General features: G+C 30.0%; 1 protein-coding gene across 2 annotated transcripts in view; it reads left to right on the top strand.

Moving 5' to 3' along the window:
• The first annotated feature begins 1,437 nt into the window (after positions 1 to 1,437).
• The window catches only part of LOC106687027 (fatty acid synthase), a 44,439-nt gene continuing 22,884 nt past the window's right edge, over positions 1,438 to 22,992 (top strand). Inside the window, exons 1-13 of one of the 2 annotated variants that reach the window (XM_014430678.1) lie at positions 1,438 to 1,511; positions 7,141 to 7,276; positions 9,331 to 9,483; positions 12,206 to 12,376; positions 12,538 to 12,738; positions 13,095 to 13,333; positions 14,615 to 14,845; positions 14,925 to 15,131; positions 17,070 to 17,201; positions 19,123 to 19,353; positions 20,485 to 20,674; positions 20,822 to 21,051; positions 22,049 to 22,350. In XM_014430678.1, the coding sequence (XP_014286164.1) occupies positions 7,144 to 7,276; positions 9,331 to 9,483; positions 12,206 to 12,376; positions 12,538 to 12,738; positions 13,095 to 13,333; positions 14,615 to 14,845; positions 14,925 to 15,131; positions 17,070 to 17,201; positions 19,123 to 19,353; positions 20,485 to 20,674; positions 20,822 to 21,051; positions 22,049 to 22,350 (2,420 nt within the window). In that variant the 5' untranslated portion in view covers positions 1,438 to 1,511; positions 7,141 to 7,143. Of the gene's footprint in view, positions 1,512 to 5,368; positions 5,481 to 7,140; positions 7,277 to 9,330; positions 9,484 to 12,205; positions 12,377 to 12,537; positions 12,739 to 13,094; positions 13,334 to 14,614; positions 14,846 to 14,924; positions 15,132 to 17,069; positions 17,202 to 19,122; positions 19,354 to 20,484; positions 20,675 to 20,821; positions 21,052 to 22,048; positions 22,351 to 22,992 lie in introns of those variants that run through there. The other variant, XM_014430679.3, reaches the window with a different exon arrangement.

Below are 22,992 nucleotides of genomic sequence, written 5' to 3' on the forward strand. Positions count from 1 at the left end.
TTGAACTTTTATCTATTTAATAATTTTTTAAAACAACTTTTATTGTAATAATTATAAAGAAGATGTTCAGTGATACGGTAAAAAGAGAAAAAAAATAGTTAACTGTTTATAGTTTGCGTAATTTTTTTAATATTCTTATCATTGTTTATTTTATATTAATACTATTTTATTTCTTATTATTTTCCATTTGTATATAATTTGTTTTCACTTATGTTTATGTATTTTTAACCATACTTTAATTTACCTTATTTTATCTTATTACGCTGCTATGTCAAAATATTTTTACATGTTTTGCATCTTTATAGCTCTGATGAAGCTCAACATAGTGGGGCGAAACGTCAACAAGTAAATAATTGTTGACTATTTTTGTTCTCTTTTGAACGCACCCCTGACCATCTTTTTCATTATTTGAAATTATGCAATCAATTATTTATATATATATTATTATTATACATACATACTGCCACACCCAAAGGCATAGTTATTAGAAATTTAAGTACACAATCATACCATATATAAATATTAACTATAAATAAAAAGTAGATAAATAATGATATTAAATACAATAAAATAATTAAGTACAAACTAAAATGAATAAAAATTAAATTATGTATAAACATAGGCAGACAGCTGAGTTTAATATAATCATCTCTTTAAGTTGCCAATAAAGAAAATATAATGACAGTTTTTAAAATTATTCTCATGTATTTATAAATTTGGCTTTACAAAATTTAAATATCTGTCACTTCTAACAACATATTAATTACTCTTTTAATCAACTTTTCCAGCACGAAAAGAAAATATCCGAAATTAAAATACTATAATAAATAAATGCATATTAGAAATGCACATATATGCAATCCCTTTATTCAGCCTTGCTTTATGTGTCTAATAACCTTAAGTTCAAGGTGAGTGTTATTGTTGAGTATTTTAATCGAGGAACACAATACAACCTGTCTACTCAAATGAGACGTAAAGAGACAATCTAATGGTATCGTCCACTATTCCATAGCAATTATATATTCTTTTTTTTCGGGCTGAAATTCAATTTGTTTTGTGTGTGGAATATGTATGCCACAGTAATTTGAGGAGTAAATGTTGCTTGTAAATTAAATTTTCGATTCATTGTCGACAGGAATTACCTTCAACGCAAGAACAGAGGCAACTCCTCAATAATATATTCTGGGAGACACTAAATTGCAAACTAGCTTAAGCTTGAATACGACTCTTTTTATTGAGAATTGAGCTGTTCGTTAGTTCTAGACGATTCCATTCTGTCACGAAAAATAATCTAATAATGATTATGAACTTATAGTATCGATTATTATCTATATCTTACCATAGTTCAATGATATTCTAATAAATAAATTTGATAGATTTACATTACAAATTATATGTGCATTTTAAATAGTCCGACATATGTAAATGAGACTATAAAACTATTCGGTGCCAAGAGGTATTGTGCTGTGGTTCACTCCTCACTGGACTTTTGACATAGGCATTCAGCTAAGGTGAAGTATGATTTATTATATTTATTAAAATATTCTGAACCTGATTAAACATTGTTTATATTTCAAAACGTTATTTAAATAATTATCAAGGCCCTATAATAATTATCACCCTTTATAATTTGATCTGAAATACTCCAGAAACCGATTTCAGATGCCAAATTATCAAAGTGTCCCAAATAACATAGGAATATAAAATTTATTTATTACCATTTATTTAGCATTAATCAGAAGTAAATTATTGTATTATTTTTTAACCCTAAAAAAAATAATTTATCAATGGAGTTCTAATTACCATGTATTGGTAAATCATAAAAATTCATAGAAATAGTACCTATAAATTCAACGGTCATTCATGAATCTTTATTAAGTACTTGTTAATTTAGCTACCCAAACATATAATGTCTTAATAAACTCATATTTTTGCTATTTTATATTTTAAAAAACCTTTAAAGTTAATTGATAGTATTAAAAGAACGTATTTATACTGAATCTATAGAATTCTAAAATATACAATCTTAAGGTAGAGTTAATTATTAAATCCGAAGGTCGGAGAATTTATTTAATCAATTAAAACACGGAGAGCAAATTAATCTGTTAACAGTTCTAAAATAATGCAAACTGAACACAGAGGTGTGGATGCAGGACAAGCGACCCTTTGATCTGTCCCCCAAAACCGACAATCAACACAAATTCTGGCCAACTTGTACCAGCTAATCCAAATAACTCATCCACAGGCTTGTACATGCACGAATTTACTATGGTTTGACAAACGTGTAAAAGCACCTTTAAATCTAGTTAATAGCTCAACAATGAATGATATAAACTGATGAATGAATACAACAATTTTCACTATATATAATAAAATTGGAAACAAACAAGTATATAAGTTAGCTATAAGGTTGGTAAGCGGAGGTTATAAGGTACGATAGTTCACTGTCAAGGCTGTTCGTTGTTTCGCGTGCTCAGATAGCTAGTATTACATTAATTAGGTAAGTTGTGAGTTGTACTATTTCAATGAATTTTTAACATTCACCTGAAAGTACGACAGTAGTGTCACAGTTAACACGATGGCTTCAGCAGCAGTGACAATCACTATTACTGCCATTATCACCACCGTGGAAACTGGGCTTTAGGTAAAGTTATTTAAGTCTGCAAAACATTTTTCAGTCTATCATGTTGGCAAAGTAGAACTCAAGGAGATCACAGTACTTTTCTCCTTCCTCAGCACAACTAATGTTTTTGTTAATAGAAGAAAAGAAAGATTCCGATAGCCGTAGACACTCAGAAATTATATTTATGAATTTCAGATTAATACAGGGATTATATATTATTCGTATAATACCGAGATTTTAGGGTCACCACCATACACAGGAACTTTTCTATTAAATCAAGATATATAAACCAACTTTGCGATTTTGAAAAACAAATAATTTTTATATAACCGATATCAAAGGATGAAACCAGAAAATGTAAATAAAATGAATATCAAGCTTTTTAAAGTTTCACAATACATACAGTTGTTTCAGCTTCAATTCTCAAGAATAACCCGCTTGGCCTTTTTAAAATAGTAAGGGTCTTCAGTGAGGACAATTTATATGGTATTTTTAAGTCTTGAAGTCACCTTCAAGAATTTAAAATTTGTATAATGAATTTAAAAATTGTAATTTGGACAATTTATATGGTATTTTTTTAAATGGATTCATGCAGACATAGCTGCAATAGATTCATATCTTATCGTGAACATGGTGAATTTCCGGAAACCTAACGCGAAATAATTAATGGTGAAATTGTATATTCTATGAACAGGGGAAGGATGAGAGTTATCAAGTCTTTGAAACACTCGCCTCGATGAAGAACATATTCGGAACAATTTCAAAGCCAACAAGTGTGCTCCAAATAATGGGATAGGATTGAAGTTGCGTAGGAGTACTAAAAAATACCATATATTTTGGCTATTCAAGGCCATATGATATTTACAAGAACTTACATGCACCGTCAATGTTGATAAGTCGTTGCAGAATCGCAACTGCGAGTGAAGACTAAGGAATAGGATTCATTACATCAGGCTGTCGCTAGCAGGTAAAGAATAAAGCTGGAGCACAACGAAATGGCGAAAATTACACCTAGAACTAGGAAACAAATTTGAAATTCTTGAAGGTGACTTCAAGACTTAAAAATACCATATAAATTGTCCTCACTGAAGACCCTTACTATTTTAAAAAGGCCAAGCGGGTTATTCTCATTTTTGGCATGTAACTTAACATCACCCATCTAAAAGACATTGTAAACCATGGTCTCTGATAACCTTTACCCGACGACTTAAACGAACCGCCGAGCAGGACCTAAGTAGGCTCGAAAAGTCGCTATGGATAATTCTTCTATTCACTTTCTGATAATTTTTCCTGCTGGTGTTTATTTTCACATCATACCCAATATTTTGCTTTTTACAGACTTAGGTACAGTTTTCATTTCATGTTAATTCAATATTTTAAAAGCATTAGTTCAAATAAATGTCAAATGTTCAAATTTGTATGGATTACTTGGGAACACGTTGAATAATAAAATTTTACATTATACATAGGGATATAAATTAATTTTTTATACTACACTTCAGATCGGTAAAATAAGACAAGCGGGATGGTAATTATCACAAGGAAGAATATAAGTTAAATTTATTATTATTAAATTAAATTTTAAATTCTTGAAGTCACCTACTTTAAGTATATCTCACTATCAGAAATCGATAGGCGGCTTGTCAAGCTATATTGGGACAAATACACCACACTATTCCTCGCAATAAACCATTTATCTTGCTGATCAAGAAGAGAGAAAAACGAGCAAATAATATTGAAATAGAGAAACCATCCGCTGACAATCTGTACAAGGAGGATCCCGGAAAAAAAATCAAAAATTATAGGATCTGGACGAGGAACTGAAACAAAAATGCAAACTTGATAAATTTAGGGTGCTGCCGTTGATAATATCTACTAATGATTTTTCCGGGAATCGACTCTGAACAGCATTAAGGTCTTGTCTTTTTCTTTTAGTACCTGAGACAGCAGTGTTGCTCGAGACTGCGTGTATCGATAGGGAACAAATGAATACTAAAGATTAAATTTTTCTAGTATCAGCCAGCATCCATTGACCTAGGTCCAGGTAGGAGCAATAATAATAGTTATGTCCACGCTTATAAACGTTGTGTGTATGTACACATATACACATTAGAAACATAATATGAAAATACGTAATACATTCAGACACTAATCTCCTATTATTCATTCTTTTTTTTTCCTCTTACCTGGCTACTTCTGACATACTGGAGGAGGGAAGTTATCCTATTGGGTACCGACCTATTCTAACCACAGCAAGAAGGTAGAGGTCTCAGTCACGAAATAAAAGTCAACTCGCATGTAGGAATCGAACCGGTGCTGTTGTAGACGCGAGATTGTGCCTTTGTAGCACTTAATCTGGAAAAGAATTTTGAAGATATTAAAGTTGTCCGTTTAGGGGCCAACATTTAAATTCAGTATGAAATTACTTCCCCGTTATGACTAGCAAACACCTCACGTTCTATAGATCACTTCTACAAAATAAATTATATTAATCGATCGATTTAATATAATTCAATATATTATATATTTAATATAATTATAATAATTGATAGCGCTGGAAATGACTATGACATATCGGAAACGTAATGCATATACAATGGCTAATTCATAAGCGGAAAGTTTGAGATAATATTATACATATAATTCCTCTTCATGACGTCAATATCCTCAGTTAATAATATGCGTATGTAAATAATACTTGTTGTAAATAGCATTTAACATCGCATTACTATTATCGGAAATGAATTAAATCAACGTCATCCTTAAATAAATATATAATCCATTTCGAAAAAGGGTGACCATAGCTTGAAGTCTCATTGGATTGATTAGGGACTAGCAAGAGACATTGCATTTCTTGGTTTGTAAAACCTGATTTAATTGAAGTTATATCATGCTATTGTTTTATAATATCACATAGTGATCTCCGAGAAGGAGAAATATTGTATGTATTCAATATATGTATGTTCATAAGTGTAATAATTTAATTAATTGGACTCTATTAAGGAGCATTATTTTACTAAAAATGTCGTACAGAGCCAACAATCTCACCTTCCAGTCTAAATCGTTTTCGAGAAATGTGTTTCCATGAAAACCACGTTTTTTCCTATAAACATTTCTCAACTTTTGGCACCAGGTTCGGAATCTACGATGAATTTCCTTCATAATAGTAACTAATTTGTAGGAAAATATCTTAGATTAGGTGATCGTAGAGCACAAAAGCAAAGCTATTTAATAAACATTAATGAAAATTCGAGGAAATTCTTGATACAAATGAACACAATGAATTTTCAAGGTACGATTATGGGTATTTTATAATAGTTTCTTAATTTTATCAGCAAACAATTCGTAGGTCTAGTAAAATGGTACATATATTGCCTTGCATCAAATTAGGCGGTTCTGATTTTTTATGATAGATGGCTAATGATAAATAGAAGTTTTTTAATTCGATAGAGATTCGGATAATTTTTTAATTTAAAGAAAACACTAAATTTTCCGGTTTAGATTTCATCAACTCCAAGGACCAATATCAAGGCAAAAATTACTACTTAATATTATATACTTTACTAAATTCGCAACAAAATGAAATCAAATTTGTTTCTTTATAACTAATGATATCTGATTTAAAAATTCTGAAGTTTTTGGCTAAAATAATTATTTAAGTTGTGAGTTGCTGGGCCCCATCCTCCAGACGATGTAAAATAGAGAAGGTGGTGATAACGCGCCTCAGAATTATACATTGCCGGTTAAACCATGACCATCTTGTGGTAAATCTTTCTATAACAAGAAAAGATCCACCTCATTGTTAACTTTTTAAATAATTATGTCTGTGTTTTACATCTTTGAGAAGTTTTCTCGATTCAGAGGGATCTGTGGAAAATTTTAGTGTTCCTCGACAAATCTCCAAGACCTTTGGTGGCAGTGAAGAGAACATTAGCAACAGCATTAAGTTCATTAAATCTAGTTCAGATATGCATCTGGTTTATTATAAAACATAATATCATTGTTTATATTTAAGATTTATCATTAATTATTAGTTGATATGATTATCGTAATTTAATTACCAAAATAATTAGTATCATAAATTATTCTATTATAAAAAAATTTTAATATCTAGTTTGATAAACAATAATTAACTAGATATATTTTTTATTTACAAGGGCAATGATAACCGTCCGTAGTTTTTTGCCCTCAAATTCAAACAACTACATAAGTTTTTAAAGTAGACTATTTATGAAAAAAATAAACAAATTTTTTTTTCTTTAGTTTTAATAATGTTCAAGATACAGTTCACGAGGTATATGTGTATCAACATTTAGAAATAAGTTATATTTACAATAATGATAGTATGGAAATATGTTATTAATATTGCGTAATAATCGAATTGTTTGGGGCAAGAATGTGACAAGCTTCGATTTTGAACAAAACGAAAAATAATTTTTTTTTAAAAAATGTTTCTCTAATAATAATTTATACATAATAATTTAATTTACTAACTAACTAGAATGATATTTTTCCAGACAATGGAGCAGAGAAGTGAGGTAGTGGTATCTGGCATCTCAGGGCGATATCCAGGAGCTGGTAATACAGAAGAGCTATGGAAGTACCTGGTTCAAGGCCAAAATGTCATATCGTGTGACACCGAAGCAAAACTGGGTATGATTACATTTATATTTCTTTATTCATTATTCCGCACACTGCTGTGTTTTTTAAGTGACACGACTTAATAATTTTTTTTTATATTTTATTTTGGACGTACTACCGTAGCCTGGAGTTGCGGTTTAGCAAGTAGAGCAACTGTAGGAACTTTGGACTATCCCAAAGTAGAAATTAGAGAGTGAAAGAAGCTCCAGTACTAATAACTCTAGATAGGAGATGATTGGGGGTACGATCAGTGATAACAAATAATAGTACAAAAGCCGGGAAGAAAAAAAGGCAGTTATTTCACCCCAATTTTTGATTACTTTAATGAAAACTATGTATAATTAATAGTCAGAGCTGATGAGTCTGTCAAGTATAGGTAGGGGGAATAAAAAATGGCGGCTGTTTCAAAACCTTGAAAAACACTAATTTTTCATTAAAAACTACCAACCACACTAGAAAATTTAAGAGCTCATTATTAAAGAAGAGTAAATTTGCTGAAATATTAGCCCTAAAAGAGCTATTTACCTCCAATAGTTCACGAGATATAGCTTTTTAAAGCAAATTTTCTTAAGAATTTTTCTACTGAAAGATTAGTAGTTAGTTAATTTATTGTGAGAAATCTATATCTCAGGAACAATGTGACGTACAGATGTCTATTAGCACTCAAATTAAAGCTAGTTTAATGGACTATACAGAAGTTTATGACCTTTACCTTCGTAGGAATAGTAGTTTTCATGACATTTGCTAAAATAAATTGATTTATAGTTGTCCGGACAATAAGTTTGATTTATGAAAAACTTCATTTCAGAAACCATTGGACGTAGAGATGTCTGCTAGCGCTCAAATTAAAGCTAGTTAAATTTACTATGAAATAGTCAATAATGTTTATCTTAGTAGGACCAGTAGTTTTTATGATAATTGACAAAATAAACTCACAAAATGTTAATTTCTAGTTGTTCGTATAAAATGTTGGATTTTTGAAAAAAACATATCTCTAGATCCATATGACGCACATATGTCTGCCAACACTCGAAAGAAAGGAAATTTAACTTACTATAAAGTAGTTTATGACACTTATCTTCGTAGGGGTAGTAGTTTTTATGATATTCACATATGAATATAAATTTGGCAAATAAACATTTGTCCGAACAACTATAACTCAATTTATATTAGCAAATTTCATGAAAGCTATTACTCCTACGAAGATAAACATCATAAACTACTTTATAGCTCATTAAACTAGCTTCAATTTGAGTGCTAATAGACATCCGTACGTCAAATGGTTTTTGAGATATAGATTTTTCCAAATAAATTCACTAACAAATGCTCTTTTAGTACGTCCCATACAACATTTTTATGAAATGTTTCTTTTTAAAAAGCTATATCTCAAGAACTATTTAACGTAAATAACTCTTTTAGGAATCATATTTTAGCAAATTTGCTCATCTTTAAATGACGTTCTCTTAGGTTTTCTTGTGTTGTTCCTACTTTTTATGATATAGAGCTCCGAATGAAAAATTAATTTTTTTTATCGCCTTCAAACAGGCGCCATTTTTTATTCCCCCTACTTATACTTGGCAGACTAATCAATTTTTAGTAATTATACTTAGTTTTCATTAAAGTAATCAAAAATTGGGGTGAGATAACTGCCTTTTTTCTCCTCTTGGGTTCTTGTACTATAAGTAAAAACCTATTTTTTAGTGCCAACGTTTCGGTAAGAATTTCAAGCCTTCATCTGGGCTAAGAAAAAAAAAACAAGATAACCATAATGAATTAGAGGATGATTAGAAAATAATAAAACAACTAACATAAAATAAAAAATGGTATTGAAAGACATGTGTAGTCTAGGTATTATAACAAGATGAAGGTTGTATTAGAAAATTATTTATAAAATTAAGTAAGAGGAAAGAACAAATAATAAAATACGTATGAAAATCTAGTCAGTAAATATATGTATAAAATTATATAAAATAAAGTCATAAAAATAGTGGGGGGGGAACAAATATGTAGGTAATTAAATATTTAAGTAAAATAAGCAAATTAATAAAAATATTCTATGACCGTAGATGTTTTGAACTTACCAAGATACAAAGGATCTTTGCCTGGACAAAAAAGTTTCGACCATACGATGTTTGGCATACACACTAGGCTTGCTGAGAAGATGGATATAAACACCTGCGTTATTCTAGAAACCGCATTTGGAGCTATTTGCGACTCTGGTAAGCGGACATTTCAATTTATATAATATATTAAAATATTGATGATAAGCGATCATATCAATTATTAGGTAACTGTTAAAATGACGAACAATAATCATACATGAGCCATGAGAGGTCAACCTCTCCCATACACCCCTCTCAAAAATATTTTCCTTAGAGATGAAAAATATTTAATGATATGTGAGATGGCTCAGTTAGATTGGATACTGTACAATTAATCTGGGATCTATAAACCATCCACAAAAAATTTATATATATATATATTGTAATATGCTCTTTTTGAGTAAATAGTATATTTTGATGTATAAAGGGTTTTTGATATGTTTTATTTTATGTATCATTTTAATATTGTTCATTTGTTTTGTTTATCCAAAAAGCAAGCTAACTAATTTTCATTGTCCATAATAAATTCGTGATTCAAAACAAAACCAAGATGGCGGTACGTATTCTTCAGTCAACAAGTCCGTTGAATCAAGGCCATGTTGAGCAGATTCAAATATCATAAAAACTATTTTAACTCTTCCCATCATAATTGAAAATACAGTAAATTTAAGAAAAAATAGAAGTCAAGAAATGGTGCTAAAGAATAATATTCAGAAAGTAAATATAGTTATTAATTTGGAAGTGTGAGTTTGGATATCTACCACCTACTACCATAAATTTTGGAAGAATGCTCATTGACCGTGCGTATCATTAAATGGAATTTGGTCAAAAAAAATAATAAATAGATAGTAATTATAAAACTAATTAAATATGGGGTGAAAATTTGGAAAAGCAAGAATAGAAGATATGACAGGAAATTGGGCTTCTGAAATGCAGAACGAAGACAAAAGAAGTATTATGAAGTTTTTATTAGCTTCAAAATGTGTCGGTATGTAAGGGAGATGCAGTATGATTGACGTAATTCTCCGTTAAATTTATGTAAATGGACTCCGAGATAAGGCCTTTTTTATGGTTGGGGACAGTGACAAGAATTGAAAGATTGTCGAAATTAAAAGTATGATTCAGGTTTAAGACGTGTTCTGATCACTAATGCTCTCTCCGTTATCTCCCCTGCATGCGGTTGTTCAAGGCTTGCATTCTTGTCTTAAATTATTTACTTTTATACTCTTATATTGCTTCCAGCTGTTTCTCGATGTACAACCTCTTTTTCTTTCAGTGAAGTTTCTTTTCCACTCTTCTTGCTATCTTATATTCCTCTTGAGGAGCCCTAGTACCTCTTCTCTGTGTTACAATTCTATAGCATTCATTTTTTCTCTCAGTTACTTCCTCAAACTCCCTATCAAACCATTCGTCCCTCCTATTATGTTGCTTTTTACCAATGGTCTCTTCTGCCACGTCCATCAGGGTTTTCTTGTGATTAGACCAGCTATGTTCTATGTTCGATATTCAGACTAACCTCATACTCATTTTAGCTTCCCTTACCTTTTCATTAGTCCTGTCTTCAACTCTTTTCTCAGCCTCCTCATTCTTCAGTAGTTCAGTGTTATATCTAACACGTTTAGCGCCCTTCTCATTCCTAGTCCTGGGGATCCTTGCTGTTAATCGGACAACTAGAAGAAAATGGTCGCTGTCCACATTAGCGCTCCTATACACACTTAAGTCAACCATATCTGATTTGTCGCATGTCAATCAATACGTGGTCTATTTGATTAACTGTGGATCCATTTGGAGATTTCCAGGTGCCTTTGTGGATGTCTTTGTGAGGAAAGAATGATCCCCTTAAGATCATGTTCTAACATATCGCAAAGTTGACAAGCCTAAAACCATTGTCAGAGTGTTCTTGATGCATACTGTGAGATCCTATGTAGTCCGACTAGGGATAACATATTATGTTGAAATTTATTCATGTATTCATATTTTTATATTATGTATTTGTATTATGTATTTATATTATGTATTATGCGCCCAACCCCCAACCTAGAGGGCCAGAGGTTTGATTTCAGAGTTCCTCTCTCTTGGAAGAGCTTTCTTAGTCGGACTAATGAGCCTCTTCTGCCCATCCACAGTAGATCTACTGACTTTTGATCTGTGGATGCCATCGTTGATCATTTTGAGTTCTTTCACTCCATTGTGCATCCTCCTGTCGGTGCACTGCATCCTGGTGAGCCCAATCTCTGGTTACCCCAGGGCCGCCCCACCAGGACCTCCATCTCTTGTCTGCTCGTTGATCCATGCCTCTGAAGAGATTGGGTACCACAACTTTGCCATGGATTACTCAACTCAACAGGGCTTACCACGAGTAGATGAGAGTGGAGTAGGGGAGGCTAGGCAAGATGGTTGGTTCTGGTGATGGTTGGTGTATGATAAGGCCTACCATATATTGCGCATCACTTCCCCATTAAAGCCCCATTTGTATATATATTGATGTAAATAATTTTTAAGTTTTTGAATTTTTATAAATGCAAATAATTTTTATGTATTTGTATTCATACTAATGTAGATAATTTGTACTTTTTGTATATATGTAACTGGGTTTATTCCAAATAAATACAGAAATATGCCTTAGCCTTAAGAAATGGATAAATTATTGTTTGTGAAAAACATTTTTCTCAGTAAATTAATTAATTTTTTTAAATAAAGAAATATACTATATGATCATTTAATTTTTAGATATAATCTTTTTATTATTTTAGTAATTTTTATAAATTTATAGACACCCAGATCTAAGGAATAATGAAAAGGAATGGTAAATTAAATGAACTATTTTTTTTCATTATAGGAGTAAATCCTTATGACTTGACGGGAAAAGAGATCTTGGTTGTTGTTGGATCAGGTCCATCAAAGTATGATCTTATTTACTCTGTTGAGAAGGCTAATAATGGTTTTAGCATTGTCGGAGGAAGTCAGTGTATGATGGCTAACAGACTATCACATGCTTTAAACCTTAAAGGTATGTTACTTTTGTGTATAATCATTTATTGATTTGAAGGGAAATAAACTACAATGATTATTGTTAATATTTATATTGCTGCCAGGATAGTAACAAACAGACTTGAGTTCTGAAACATTGATTTATACATGCTCTAGTAATGATTCATGAATATAATTTAGGTCCAAGTTACAACATTGACGGATCTTGGAATGGAATGCTGGAAGGATTAAAATATGCTCAATCACTTGTCTCTAGTGGTATGGCTGAAGCTGCGATTATTGGTGGTACAAATGTAGAAAGGTTGGATGAATGTTCTTTTCATTACAAACAAATGGGACGCTTGAATGAAGATGGAAAAACTAAATGTTTTTCTGATAATGGTATGATTATCATTCCATTAGAACATATTCTAAGAGCCCTATTAAGTACCCATTATTACTATTATTCAATGTTCCACATTCATGCATATTCCTCAAATCGTAAACGACTTTACACAAGAGCTTTTTCTTTTTAGCTTTGCATAATAGTTATTTTATTATTTTTTTCTTTTAATATTTACCTCTTATACATTATCAACCACACAACTGGATCAGACTAAGGAACTTTAAGTAATTGAATATTTTAGAAGAAATTCTTTTCCTAAAATTCATTAATCCTATTTTAAGCCAATTTATACAATATACATGTCTTAAAATAGTTTCCACTTCAAAATTAAAATATGTTCAATATTTTGTAGCCGATGGATATACCAGATCAGAAGCTTGTGTGGTATTATTTGTACAAAGAAAACAAGATGCTCAACGAATTTATGGAACTGTCATAGATACTATAATTGGAGATTGCTTCAATAAAAATGTGCCCCCTGCTGATGTAGATGCCGAAAATGCCTCAAAAATTATGAAAAAAGCTTATGAGAAATATCCTAATCTTATAAAAGAATTGGTTTACATTGAATGTTCTGGAGAAGCTTTAAAAGTATGTTGGTAATATAATGGAGATACATATAAATTAATTTGATACTATAATACATATATCTTTAATTAAAACTTATCAAATGTTCATCATGATTATTTATTTATAGTTTACTGAAGATGTTGACTTCATAAAAAATGAAAAAGCCCTGGGCAAAGTATTGCATGGTATTTCCTTGCGGAATATTTCAATTGTTTCTTTGACCAGTTTTACTGTGTGTGCTGGTGCATTATCATGAAACAAAATCAAGTACTACTGCCTTTTTTTTTAATATTCTGTTAATTTTCCATGGAAAGCTTAATTCCAATTGATCTTTCGTTTTGATGGCGTTCTGTATTAATGGTTTCACCTTCTGATCCCACACAACACAAAGCATTGTTTTCCGTCCATAGCAATTCGCCTTTGTAATCACTGTTGATAGTATGTCTGATGTTATCCATGATCTATTATACTAAAAATTCTATAAATGCGTCTATTTTTATTGCCAATCAATATCAATTGCAATTGATAGAAAAATAACTTGATTTTTTACCCGATGAGCAGGATTTCACAATTAGTTTTTCAGTTTTCCCACTGGCTTCTAATCAGTTCATGTGGAAAAATAGTTGACGATACATTCAGTATCAACTAAATAGGGCTTCATATACATCAAGTGAAACTGATGGTGTAACAGTGATGTTCCGAAAATGTTGCAATATTAGTCAAGTTGTGTCATAACATTACACACAACTCTATCTACATTGGAAAAAAAAAAAAACAATCCCACAAAATATCATCTTATCCTTGAATATTAATGTTATTATTGAAGTAAATGTTACTGCTGTTAAAGATTTTGAATTCATACAATCAGTTTTACTTTCATCTTGTTAGATGACACAATGGACGTACATATAAGATTTTGCTCTTTTACATTGATGGAATGTGCACCGAGAAAGTGACTTAGCATACAACAAGCACACACCTATTTGGACTTAGCAGTGTAAAACAAGATCCTTACTTGTCTCTTTAAAGAAATGTTTGGCCGTCAGGTGATGTTACCTGACCAACAGTTAGGTGATATTTTGTCATCCTCATACATGTTGCATTGAGCCATGTTTTCTTTTAATAATTAATTACCAATCATACTTTTGTTTTATTATCATGTCTTTTTTTATGCTGTTTTTATTGGTCACTAATTATAAATTTAGATATCCTCTATACAAGATAAATTAAAATTTATTTTGATGAAATATTAAAGTTGTTATGCTTATGATACTAATAACTTTCACTAGTCTTTATTTACAGTACTGGGATAAAGTCGAATTGAACAGTATTGCTAATGTCTTGTTGAAAGAAAGAGAAAAACCATTACTAATAGGATCAATCAAATCTAACGTGGGCCACTGTGAAGACGCAGCAGCTGGGGTAGCTTTAGCTAAGGCATTATATTCTTTTGACAGAGGAATCATACCACCAAACTTGCACTATTCAACATCTAACAATGATGTTCCAGCTCTCAAGAGTGGAGCACTGAAGGTATATTCAAAATACATATTTAGGAATAAGGCTTTTTTTCTTGTTATTTTTTTTCTAATATTGAAATGCTTCTAACCAGGTGATTACAGAGCCTACCAAACTGGAAGGTAATTATATTGGAGTCAACACATATTCAGCAGATGGATCATTGTCACATGTCATCATCAAACGAAATCCAAAAACCAAGAAAAAGGAACCGAAAGTTGGAGTTTTGCCAGATGGTCTTCCAAGACTTTTTGTTGCTTCAGCTAGGCATGAACAAGGCATAAAACATATTTTAAAAACAGTATGTGATAATTTTATTTTATTTATTTTTTTTTTTTACTTACTTTGTCTTTAATGATTTTAAAACACTATTATGTACAATTATTTTCTTGATTGAACTAGGAAGTAGATAAAATCTGGATTATAAAATTAATTAAAGAATTATTTAAACCAATATTTGATCCTTTTTCTCAACTTTATTCTTTTTAAAAACCTTCCGTTTCGACCACTTAGGTCATTTTCAAGGATACCTACAAACACTCCTTTACTTTGTTGTCATTTTTTCTTTTAAAATTCTTAAAATAAATAATAACAGAATCCTAACCTGTTGAAGGTAGGTTCTGTTTAAAGTTTGCAAATGTAAATGATAGAAAGAAAAGTGGTTAGTACAAATTTTTAATTTAGGAGAGAATTATACAGAAGAAATTATATGGGGCAAAGGCAATTAGCCGGCATTTTTAAGAATTTTAAAAGAAAAAATGACAACAAAGTAAAGGAGTGTTTGTAGGTATCCTTGAAAATGACCTAAGTGGTCGAAACGTTGGAAGGTTTTTAAAAAGAATAAAGTTGAGAAAAAGGATCAAATATTGTTTTTAAATAAACTAAACCACTCTCAAACAAGAATATATTAATAAAAATTAACTTAATTAAAGAAGTTGTTACTGAGAAGAACTTATTTCAAAATTATTTAATTAAAATCCTTGTGAAATATCTTCTATGTAATAGTTTTCTTAACTAAAAATCTAATTAGTCCATCTAATTTATAAATTTATTTAGTCCATCTAATTTATAAATTTGTATTAGTCCATCTAATTTATAAATTTGTATTAGTCCATCTAATTTATAAATTTGTATTAGTCCATCTAATTTATAAATTTGTATTTGTAACATGTATATAATTATTTTTATTACACTGGGCTCTCTAATACATTGATTCATCTATTATGATTTTGTCTTTCAAATAAATCTCCCTTATGATCCACTTGTAATGTTACACTGAGGTATGCTAAGGGATAAACTAGTTCCTTGATTTTTTTCTCATTTTAATAATTTCTATCTGTAGCCACATATTTTATTTATATATCATTTTAAAAATTTATAGCTAAAAGAATCTTTATTCTAAAATTAAGATAATAGTCTAATATGGTAAAAAACTAAACTAAAAATTTGGTGTGGCGCACACATCACACAACTTCCATTTAACACCCTATGTACATCCCCAAGTTTTGTGGAGATAGGTGGGCTAGTGTTGAAGGTATTCCTTTTTTTGGAAAAAAAAAAAAAATCTAAGAACCAGAAAAGGTGAAACTTTGTATTTCAAGTTTTTTGGTTCTTTGGTTTTCAAGTGGGAATTATGGGTATAAGTTTTTTTCCTGCCAAGAATATAAAAGTTTAACAAAATATAATGAAGCCATAATGCAATCAAGAAAGATCGTTTGCAAATTCGGCATTTAATGAGGATAAAAACTGTTTAATATTATAGATCACTTAATTGTACATTGATTCATTGAGAGTCACATCCCAAGTATAAACCCGCTTTAAATATATAATTTTAGTTCCCTAGGACTTTATATACACTGACTATTTTGTAAGACTAGGTTATTTGGACTCGAGGACCTCAAAATGTGCATTTCTGCTAGCAACTCAGATTAAAAATTTTATGCATAGCCACTACTTTTCATCACTATATATTCCATGTATTGATAAGTGAAAGTAAAAATTTACAAAATGATAAACAAATAGAAGCACATTTTTCACCATTTTTGGATTCTACAATGAATTTCCTTTATGATAAAAAATAATTTTTAAAAAAGTATTGTTTCATTAGGAGACTACCATCTTCTTCTCATATAGTACATAATTTGTTATTTTGATAGTAAATATATGATGTAACATTAGACTAAAAATTTTTTCCTAATGGTATTGGATATTTATATATACATTTTTTTTTTTTTTTAAGGTACAAGAAATGCCTATTGACGAAGAATTTATAGCATTAGGGCACAAATTGTATCGAAATATAATAAGACCATATCCATTTCGAGGTTACACTATACTAAATGATAAAGGTGAAGTGTTTAATGGTATGAAGGTAGGTTAATGTTTAAGTTTTTATTATTAGATTAAAATCCAAATCATAGATTTCTTGACATTTGGGTGGGAAGCCAAAGGGTATAAATTACAATTTTGCTAATAATAGTTCTTACTATCAACCTGAGTCAAATAAAATTTACCCCTCAGTATTGATAAAATTGTTCAATTATGAATAATTATTAGTTAATTATAAGGAAGTTAAGATTTATTATTAATACATCTAAAACCAAATATGTATCTGGAATCACAGATAAATGTACTCAGGTTTCGGATGAGATAAGGAAGCAAATGCCATCAGCCTATAGGTGCTATTTTGGACTGTATCAGCATCTGGAAAGTAGCTTAGTGTCGCAAGACACAAAAATAAGATTTTAAAGACATTAATCAGGCTAATGCTTATGTTCAGTCAGAAACCTTCTCAAAATCTGATGGAAGAGATCTTCGACCATTTTAAAGAAAAATCCCTTGATGCATTTATGGTCTAGCTAAAGATGGTTCAACATAGAGAAGGCGCATGAACATAGAAGAGCCTTGTTAAATGAGTCTGATGTTGTAAGAAACATTAGGATCAGAAGGCTGCACTGGGCTGGCCATATCCAGTTCCCATCAGATCCCTTGAACGAATAAATCTATGACACCAGTCCATGAGGCTGTCTGAATCTTCAATGGGTGGTGTTAGATAAGATTTGAAAACCTTGTTGGGTGTTCAAAACAGGACGGCTGTACTTCTCCAATTAAATTGGTGGGGGCTGTTTGAGGAGACCATGACACAATAATGAGTTTTCACATGAATTGGAGAAGATTGATTCTTGAATATTTCATGATTAACAATTTCACAGTTAATTTGGTTCAGGCACAAGTAGATAGAAAAAAAATATATTCACAAAGTAATCACTTGTACACCTTGGTTTCTCGCCCATTTAATTTAATTTTTTATTACAAAGATATTCATAATTGTTTTGGATATAAAGTCATCCACAATTTTTAAAATTTTGTTTTTGGATTTCTAGAAGATACTGATCTTTTTCATTATTAGAATCTTTTACTTTCTCAAATTGATTTTAATCTATATGTTTTATTAACATCACATAGTATTTTGATTAAATATTCATATTGATAATTATGATAATTAATAAATTTGAAATTTAACAAATAATGGTTTAATAAATTAATTTTTTTAAATACAAAAGAGTAATAACAAAAAATAGTATTATACACTATTTTTATAATGGTTGTGTTTTCATAAGTCCAGCTAAATATATAAGGAGCTTTAAGGGTTTTATTTATTTTACTTTTTTTTCCAGAAAAATAGATTGATTATTAATTGGATAGCTTCTATTTAGTTTAATCAAGTGTTTTTGCTACAATTAACACTATATTAAAAAATATATTTTTAAACAATTAAGTGAAAAGTAAAATTAGCAATAAGAAAATAGGCAAGTTTAAGTTTAAATTTTAATTAAAGTTACAAAAACAAAAGTATTTTTTCATTGCATTTATTAATCTGAATGAGTTTTATTATTTTTTTCTTTGAATAATAGTAAAAATAGAAATAGTAATATGGATATCTTAAAAAAATACTTACTTTTCTTTTTAATCATCTCAATGTTTCTGAAAAAATAATATTTATTCTGACTATTCTTTAAAAATGGTCGATAAAAACCAATAGGCAAAAATTAAATAAAATCCGGAGATATTTCAAACATAAAAACACGTTTTTTATGTTAACCAGAAAAGTTATTATTTATACACGTATTTATTATTATTTAGAGTACAAAAGAGCTTCAAAATCTGTTCCAATCTTGTGGAGAAGTGGTTTTCAACTAGTTTGGCTTGTAAATCAATACACACATTTATAATAGAGCCACTAAATGAAACATAATCAAGGGCCAATTTTTTAATCAGATTTTGGATTACAGGAGTATAACATGCATAAAAGACCTATTTGGTATGTATTTTCTGGAATGGGTTCTCAATGGACTGGTATGGGTACAAAACTTATGGAAATTCCTATTTTTGCCAATGCGATTCATAAATGTCATGAAATACTGAAACCCTTGGGCATAAACCTCATTGATGTTATAACAACCACTGATAAATCAATTTACGACAATATATTAAACTCATTTGTTGGAATTGCTGCAGTTCAGGTTTGTAAATTGTATATATTTTTTTGTTATATCAATATAGTTATTAATTCATTAAAATTTCTTCCTGAAAAAAAGATTTTTAAAATTAGCATAATTTAGAATAGTTGTAACATTTTTGTGATAACAAACATTATATAGGAAAATATTTATCTCTGCCACTTGTGAGTCCTTAAGAGTTTATATTAATATCGTATGTATTGTACACCAATGAGAAAAGTGACAGTTATCAGAAAATAATTTTCCTATCATTTATCAATTTTTCATATTGATGTTCCTATCATGTTCCATCATCTAAAAAACGAAACAATTGAACTGACTTCATTAGAACTATAGTTGGAGTCACTTCCAAAGTACACTTGACATTTGATAACTTAAAACTCAAGGGACCAAAGAATAACTGAGAGTTCAAAATAATAGGTTTTGAAATAATCTAAAGGTAGCAAAGAAAAATTTAAATAAAAGAGGGGGTGATTTAAAGTACATATCTATATGGTATTATATGTTTTCTATATATACAAAATAATAAACATGTATAGCAGAACATACAAATATGAAAAACATAAGAAGAAAAATGTCAAAATTAAATGCTCATTTTGGAAAAAAATTTCACGATTTTCTTTTGAGTTAGCAACTTTCATCTAGCATCCTCTAGTGTATTTTTTATGGTGATGAGAGCTGAGAATAAACCATGACTTGTGTTTTTCCTGAAGGAGTGGGACTAAAGGGTATAGAGAGAAGTCTTTGTTTCACTCAATGACTGGTGTCAGAAGTTATTCTTTGTTATCTTCCTCATACTTCTCCACCTTCAGCATTGGTTAAGGTACCATGAATACTGATGACAACATGAACTTTATCCTCAAAGTTTAATGAGAACCAAATCAAATTGCTTCTTTTTTTTTTTCATTTATCAAGTATTTTGCTGGGAACCCAGAAAATACTACAATGTTTTTTTTCACAATGTTCTTATAATTGTACTGATAAGTTGGAATTCCATTATCCATAGTCCCAAACTGATTAGATGGTTAATTAATAAAGTTATGTTAAATTCTTTATTGTGAAAAACCTGAAAATATCAACTTTTCAAATTTTAAACTCAAATATTCTTCCTAATAATACATTTATTTCATTTAGATTGGTCTGGTGGACATATTGAATGCTATTGGATTAGTACCTGATGGGATTTTAGGACATTCTGTTGGAGAATTAGGTTGTGCATATGCTGATGGATGTTTTACAGCTGAACAAATGATTTTGGCAGCTTATGCTCGTGGGAAAGCCTCCCTGGATGCTGATCTGATTCCTGGAATGATGGCTGCTGTTGGTAAGTGATGGTTATGAAGTTCATTTTTAAATAATGTTATCTTTTGAGCAATGTTTTGAAAATAAGATAATTTATAATTTTCCAAAAGTCTAAATCTCCTTAAACAGTTATTTTTCATAATACTTAAATTTGGTTTGCATGTTTCAGGTATGGGTTATAGTGATATAAAAGATGAGTTACCTGAAGGAATCGATGTGGCTTGTCGAAATTCAGCAACAAGTTGCACTTTGTCTGGACCAACTTTATTAATGGAGGAATACGTTGCTTCTATTAAAGAAAAAGGAATATTTGCTAAGTTGGTGAATGCTTCTAATATAGCCTATCATAGCAGATATATACAGCCGGCTGCTCCAGCTCTTTTAGAAAGTTTGAAGAAGGTATGAAACTATCATTACTCATGTTTTCTATTATTACTTATTTTTGTCATTATTAGTTAATGAGAGGTGGATCTATTATTAAGATTTTAGCCACTAGTAATTTTAAAAAGATTTTATTTTTTTCATGAATATACCTATTTAATTAATGTTGGATACTTCCATTATAGTTCAATAAGGCTTTGTAAACAATTAAATAAAATATGAGATATCGAAAAAGTTTACATATTTTTTGTGAATATAGTCTAGCCTTTAGATACTTTCTATCGACAGCAACACTTGTGTCAAATCATACTTGAGCCTAAAGATATGGCTGTTGCTAATCTCAAAGATTTTATATGGTTCATCAGAATTAGTTATTCAGAGGGATTGTAGTAAATAATCAAAATGAGTTGTAGTGATAATATATTACTCATCCCTCAAATATAAAAATAATTCTCATAGAAATATATTTTTAATTTAACCGATCGTGATGAGAAACTTAGCCATAACTTGAATATTAGGAGGAGATTAGGACAAATTTTCATAACACCTCTTTAGAATATTTCAGCCGATTGAGATAAAACTTGTTATAACAATAAAATAAAATAATAATAATATAAAACTTATTATAGGTTGTCTTAGAATTTATTAAGAGTAAATAAGCCAAATTTCTTTTGGAGCAGGTTGGCCCTCAACATTTTGTGCTTTAATGGTGTAACTTCAAACTATCTTTTCACGAAAAAATACTCCATAATTATTTATTTTTTGAAGGAACAATACAAATATAACCTTTCCGATTAACACATTAAATAGCTGTTTAATGATAAATAAATATAAATATAAAATCTGTATTTGAATTCTTTTTGTTTATGTTGAATATTCAAAATTTAGATGTTCAGAATTATATAATTTTAATCACCACCATCAAGACCCATCAAAATATTATATCTAAGGATTTTTGAATTATTCTATAATTGTCTTGCTATTATATTTTTTAAAAGTATTTTTAATACTTTAGGTCATACCTGAGCCAAAGAAAAGAACCTCTAAATGGATATCTTCTTCAGTCCAAAAAAATGATTGGGACAAAGAAACAGCAATGTACAGTTCAGCTGAATACCACACAAATAATCTTCTTGGCAGTGTCTTATTTGAAGAAGCATCAGAATATGTACCAAAGGATGCTATTGTTGTTGAAATAGCTCCTCATGGACTGTTGCAAGCTATAATCAAAAAGTCGATGCCAAGTGCAATACACATTCCTCTTACTCATCGAGCACAACCAGACGGTGTAATTTACCTGTTGACTGCTCTTGGAAAGTTAGTATATGTTTTAGATAGATAGATATGTATGATTGCATAATAAGTTTACAATTCATATTTAAAAAATAAGTATTGGACAATAGATAAAATTTATCTGTCAAGATATGCATACTAATGTATTTACTAGAATTGATAGTTTATATTATAATTCTTATTTACTTAATTACCCGGCACTACAACTTGGAGTGAGTAAAGGTCTCCTGTAATTTCAAGTCCTATTCATCTCGAATGTTTCCGGCTGCTCTCTGGCTAATATATTTTGAGCATCTTAATTCAAATAATCAAGCTACCTAAACCTTGGTCTATACCAGTGGTTCCCAACAATTCTTTTGGTGGTGTAACACTTTTGGTACTAGTAGGAAGATGGTGGCTATCGTTTGGTACAAGTAAGTAAATAGTGTGACCCCAACATTATTTTTTTTATACAAATAGAGTGTCAATTGCTGTCTTTTCAGCAAAAGCTAAAAAAATCTAGAATACTTTAAAACCTGTGAAGAAGTGAAAAAAGTCAGAAGTGGTAAGGTTCAAAACTGTGCTGAGTTGAAGTGAAATGACCCATTACTAAATTATTTTGTGGGAACCCTGGAAAGGCCAAGATATTAAAATATAGTCATCCAACTATATTATTTTTAATACAAT

The sequence above is a fragment of the Halyomorpha halys genome, unplaced genomic scaffold (assembly GCF_000696795.3).
Source record: "Halyomorpha halys isolate HHAL.00 unplaced genomic scaffold, Hhal_1.1 Scaffold908.1, whole genome shotgun sequence".
Classification (NCBI taxonomy): domain Eukaryota; kingdom Metazoa; phylum Arthropoda; class Insecta; order Hemiptera; family Pentatomidae; genus Halyomorpha; species Halyomorpha halys.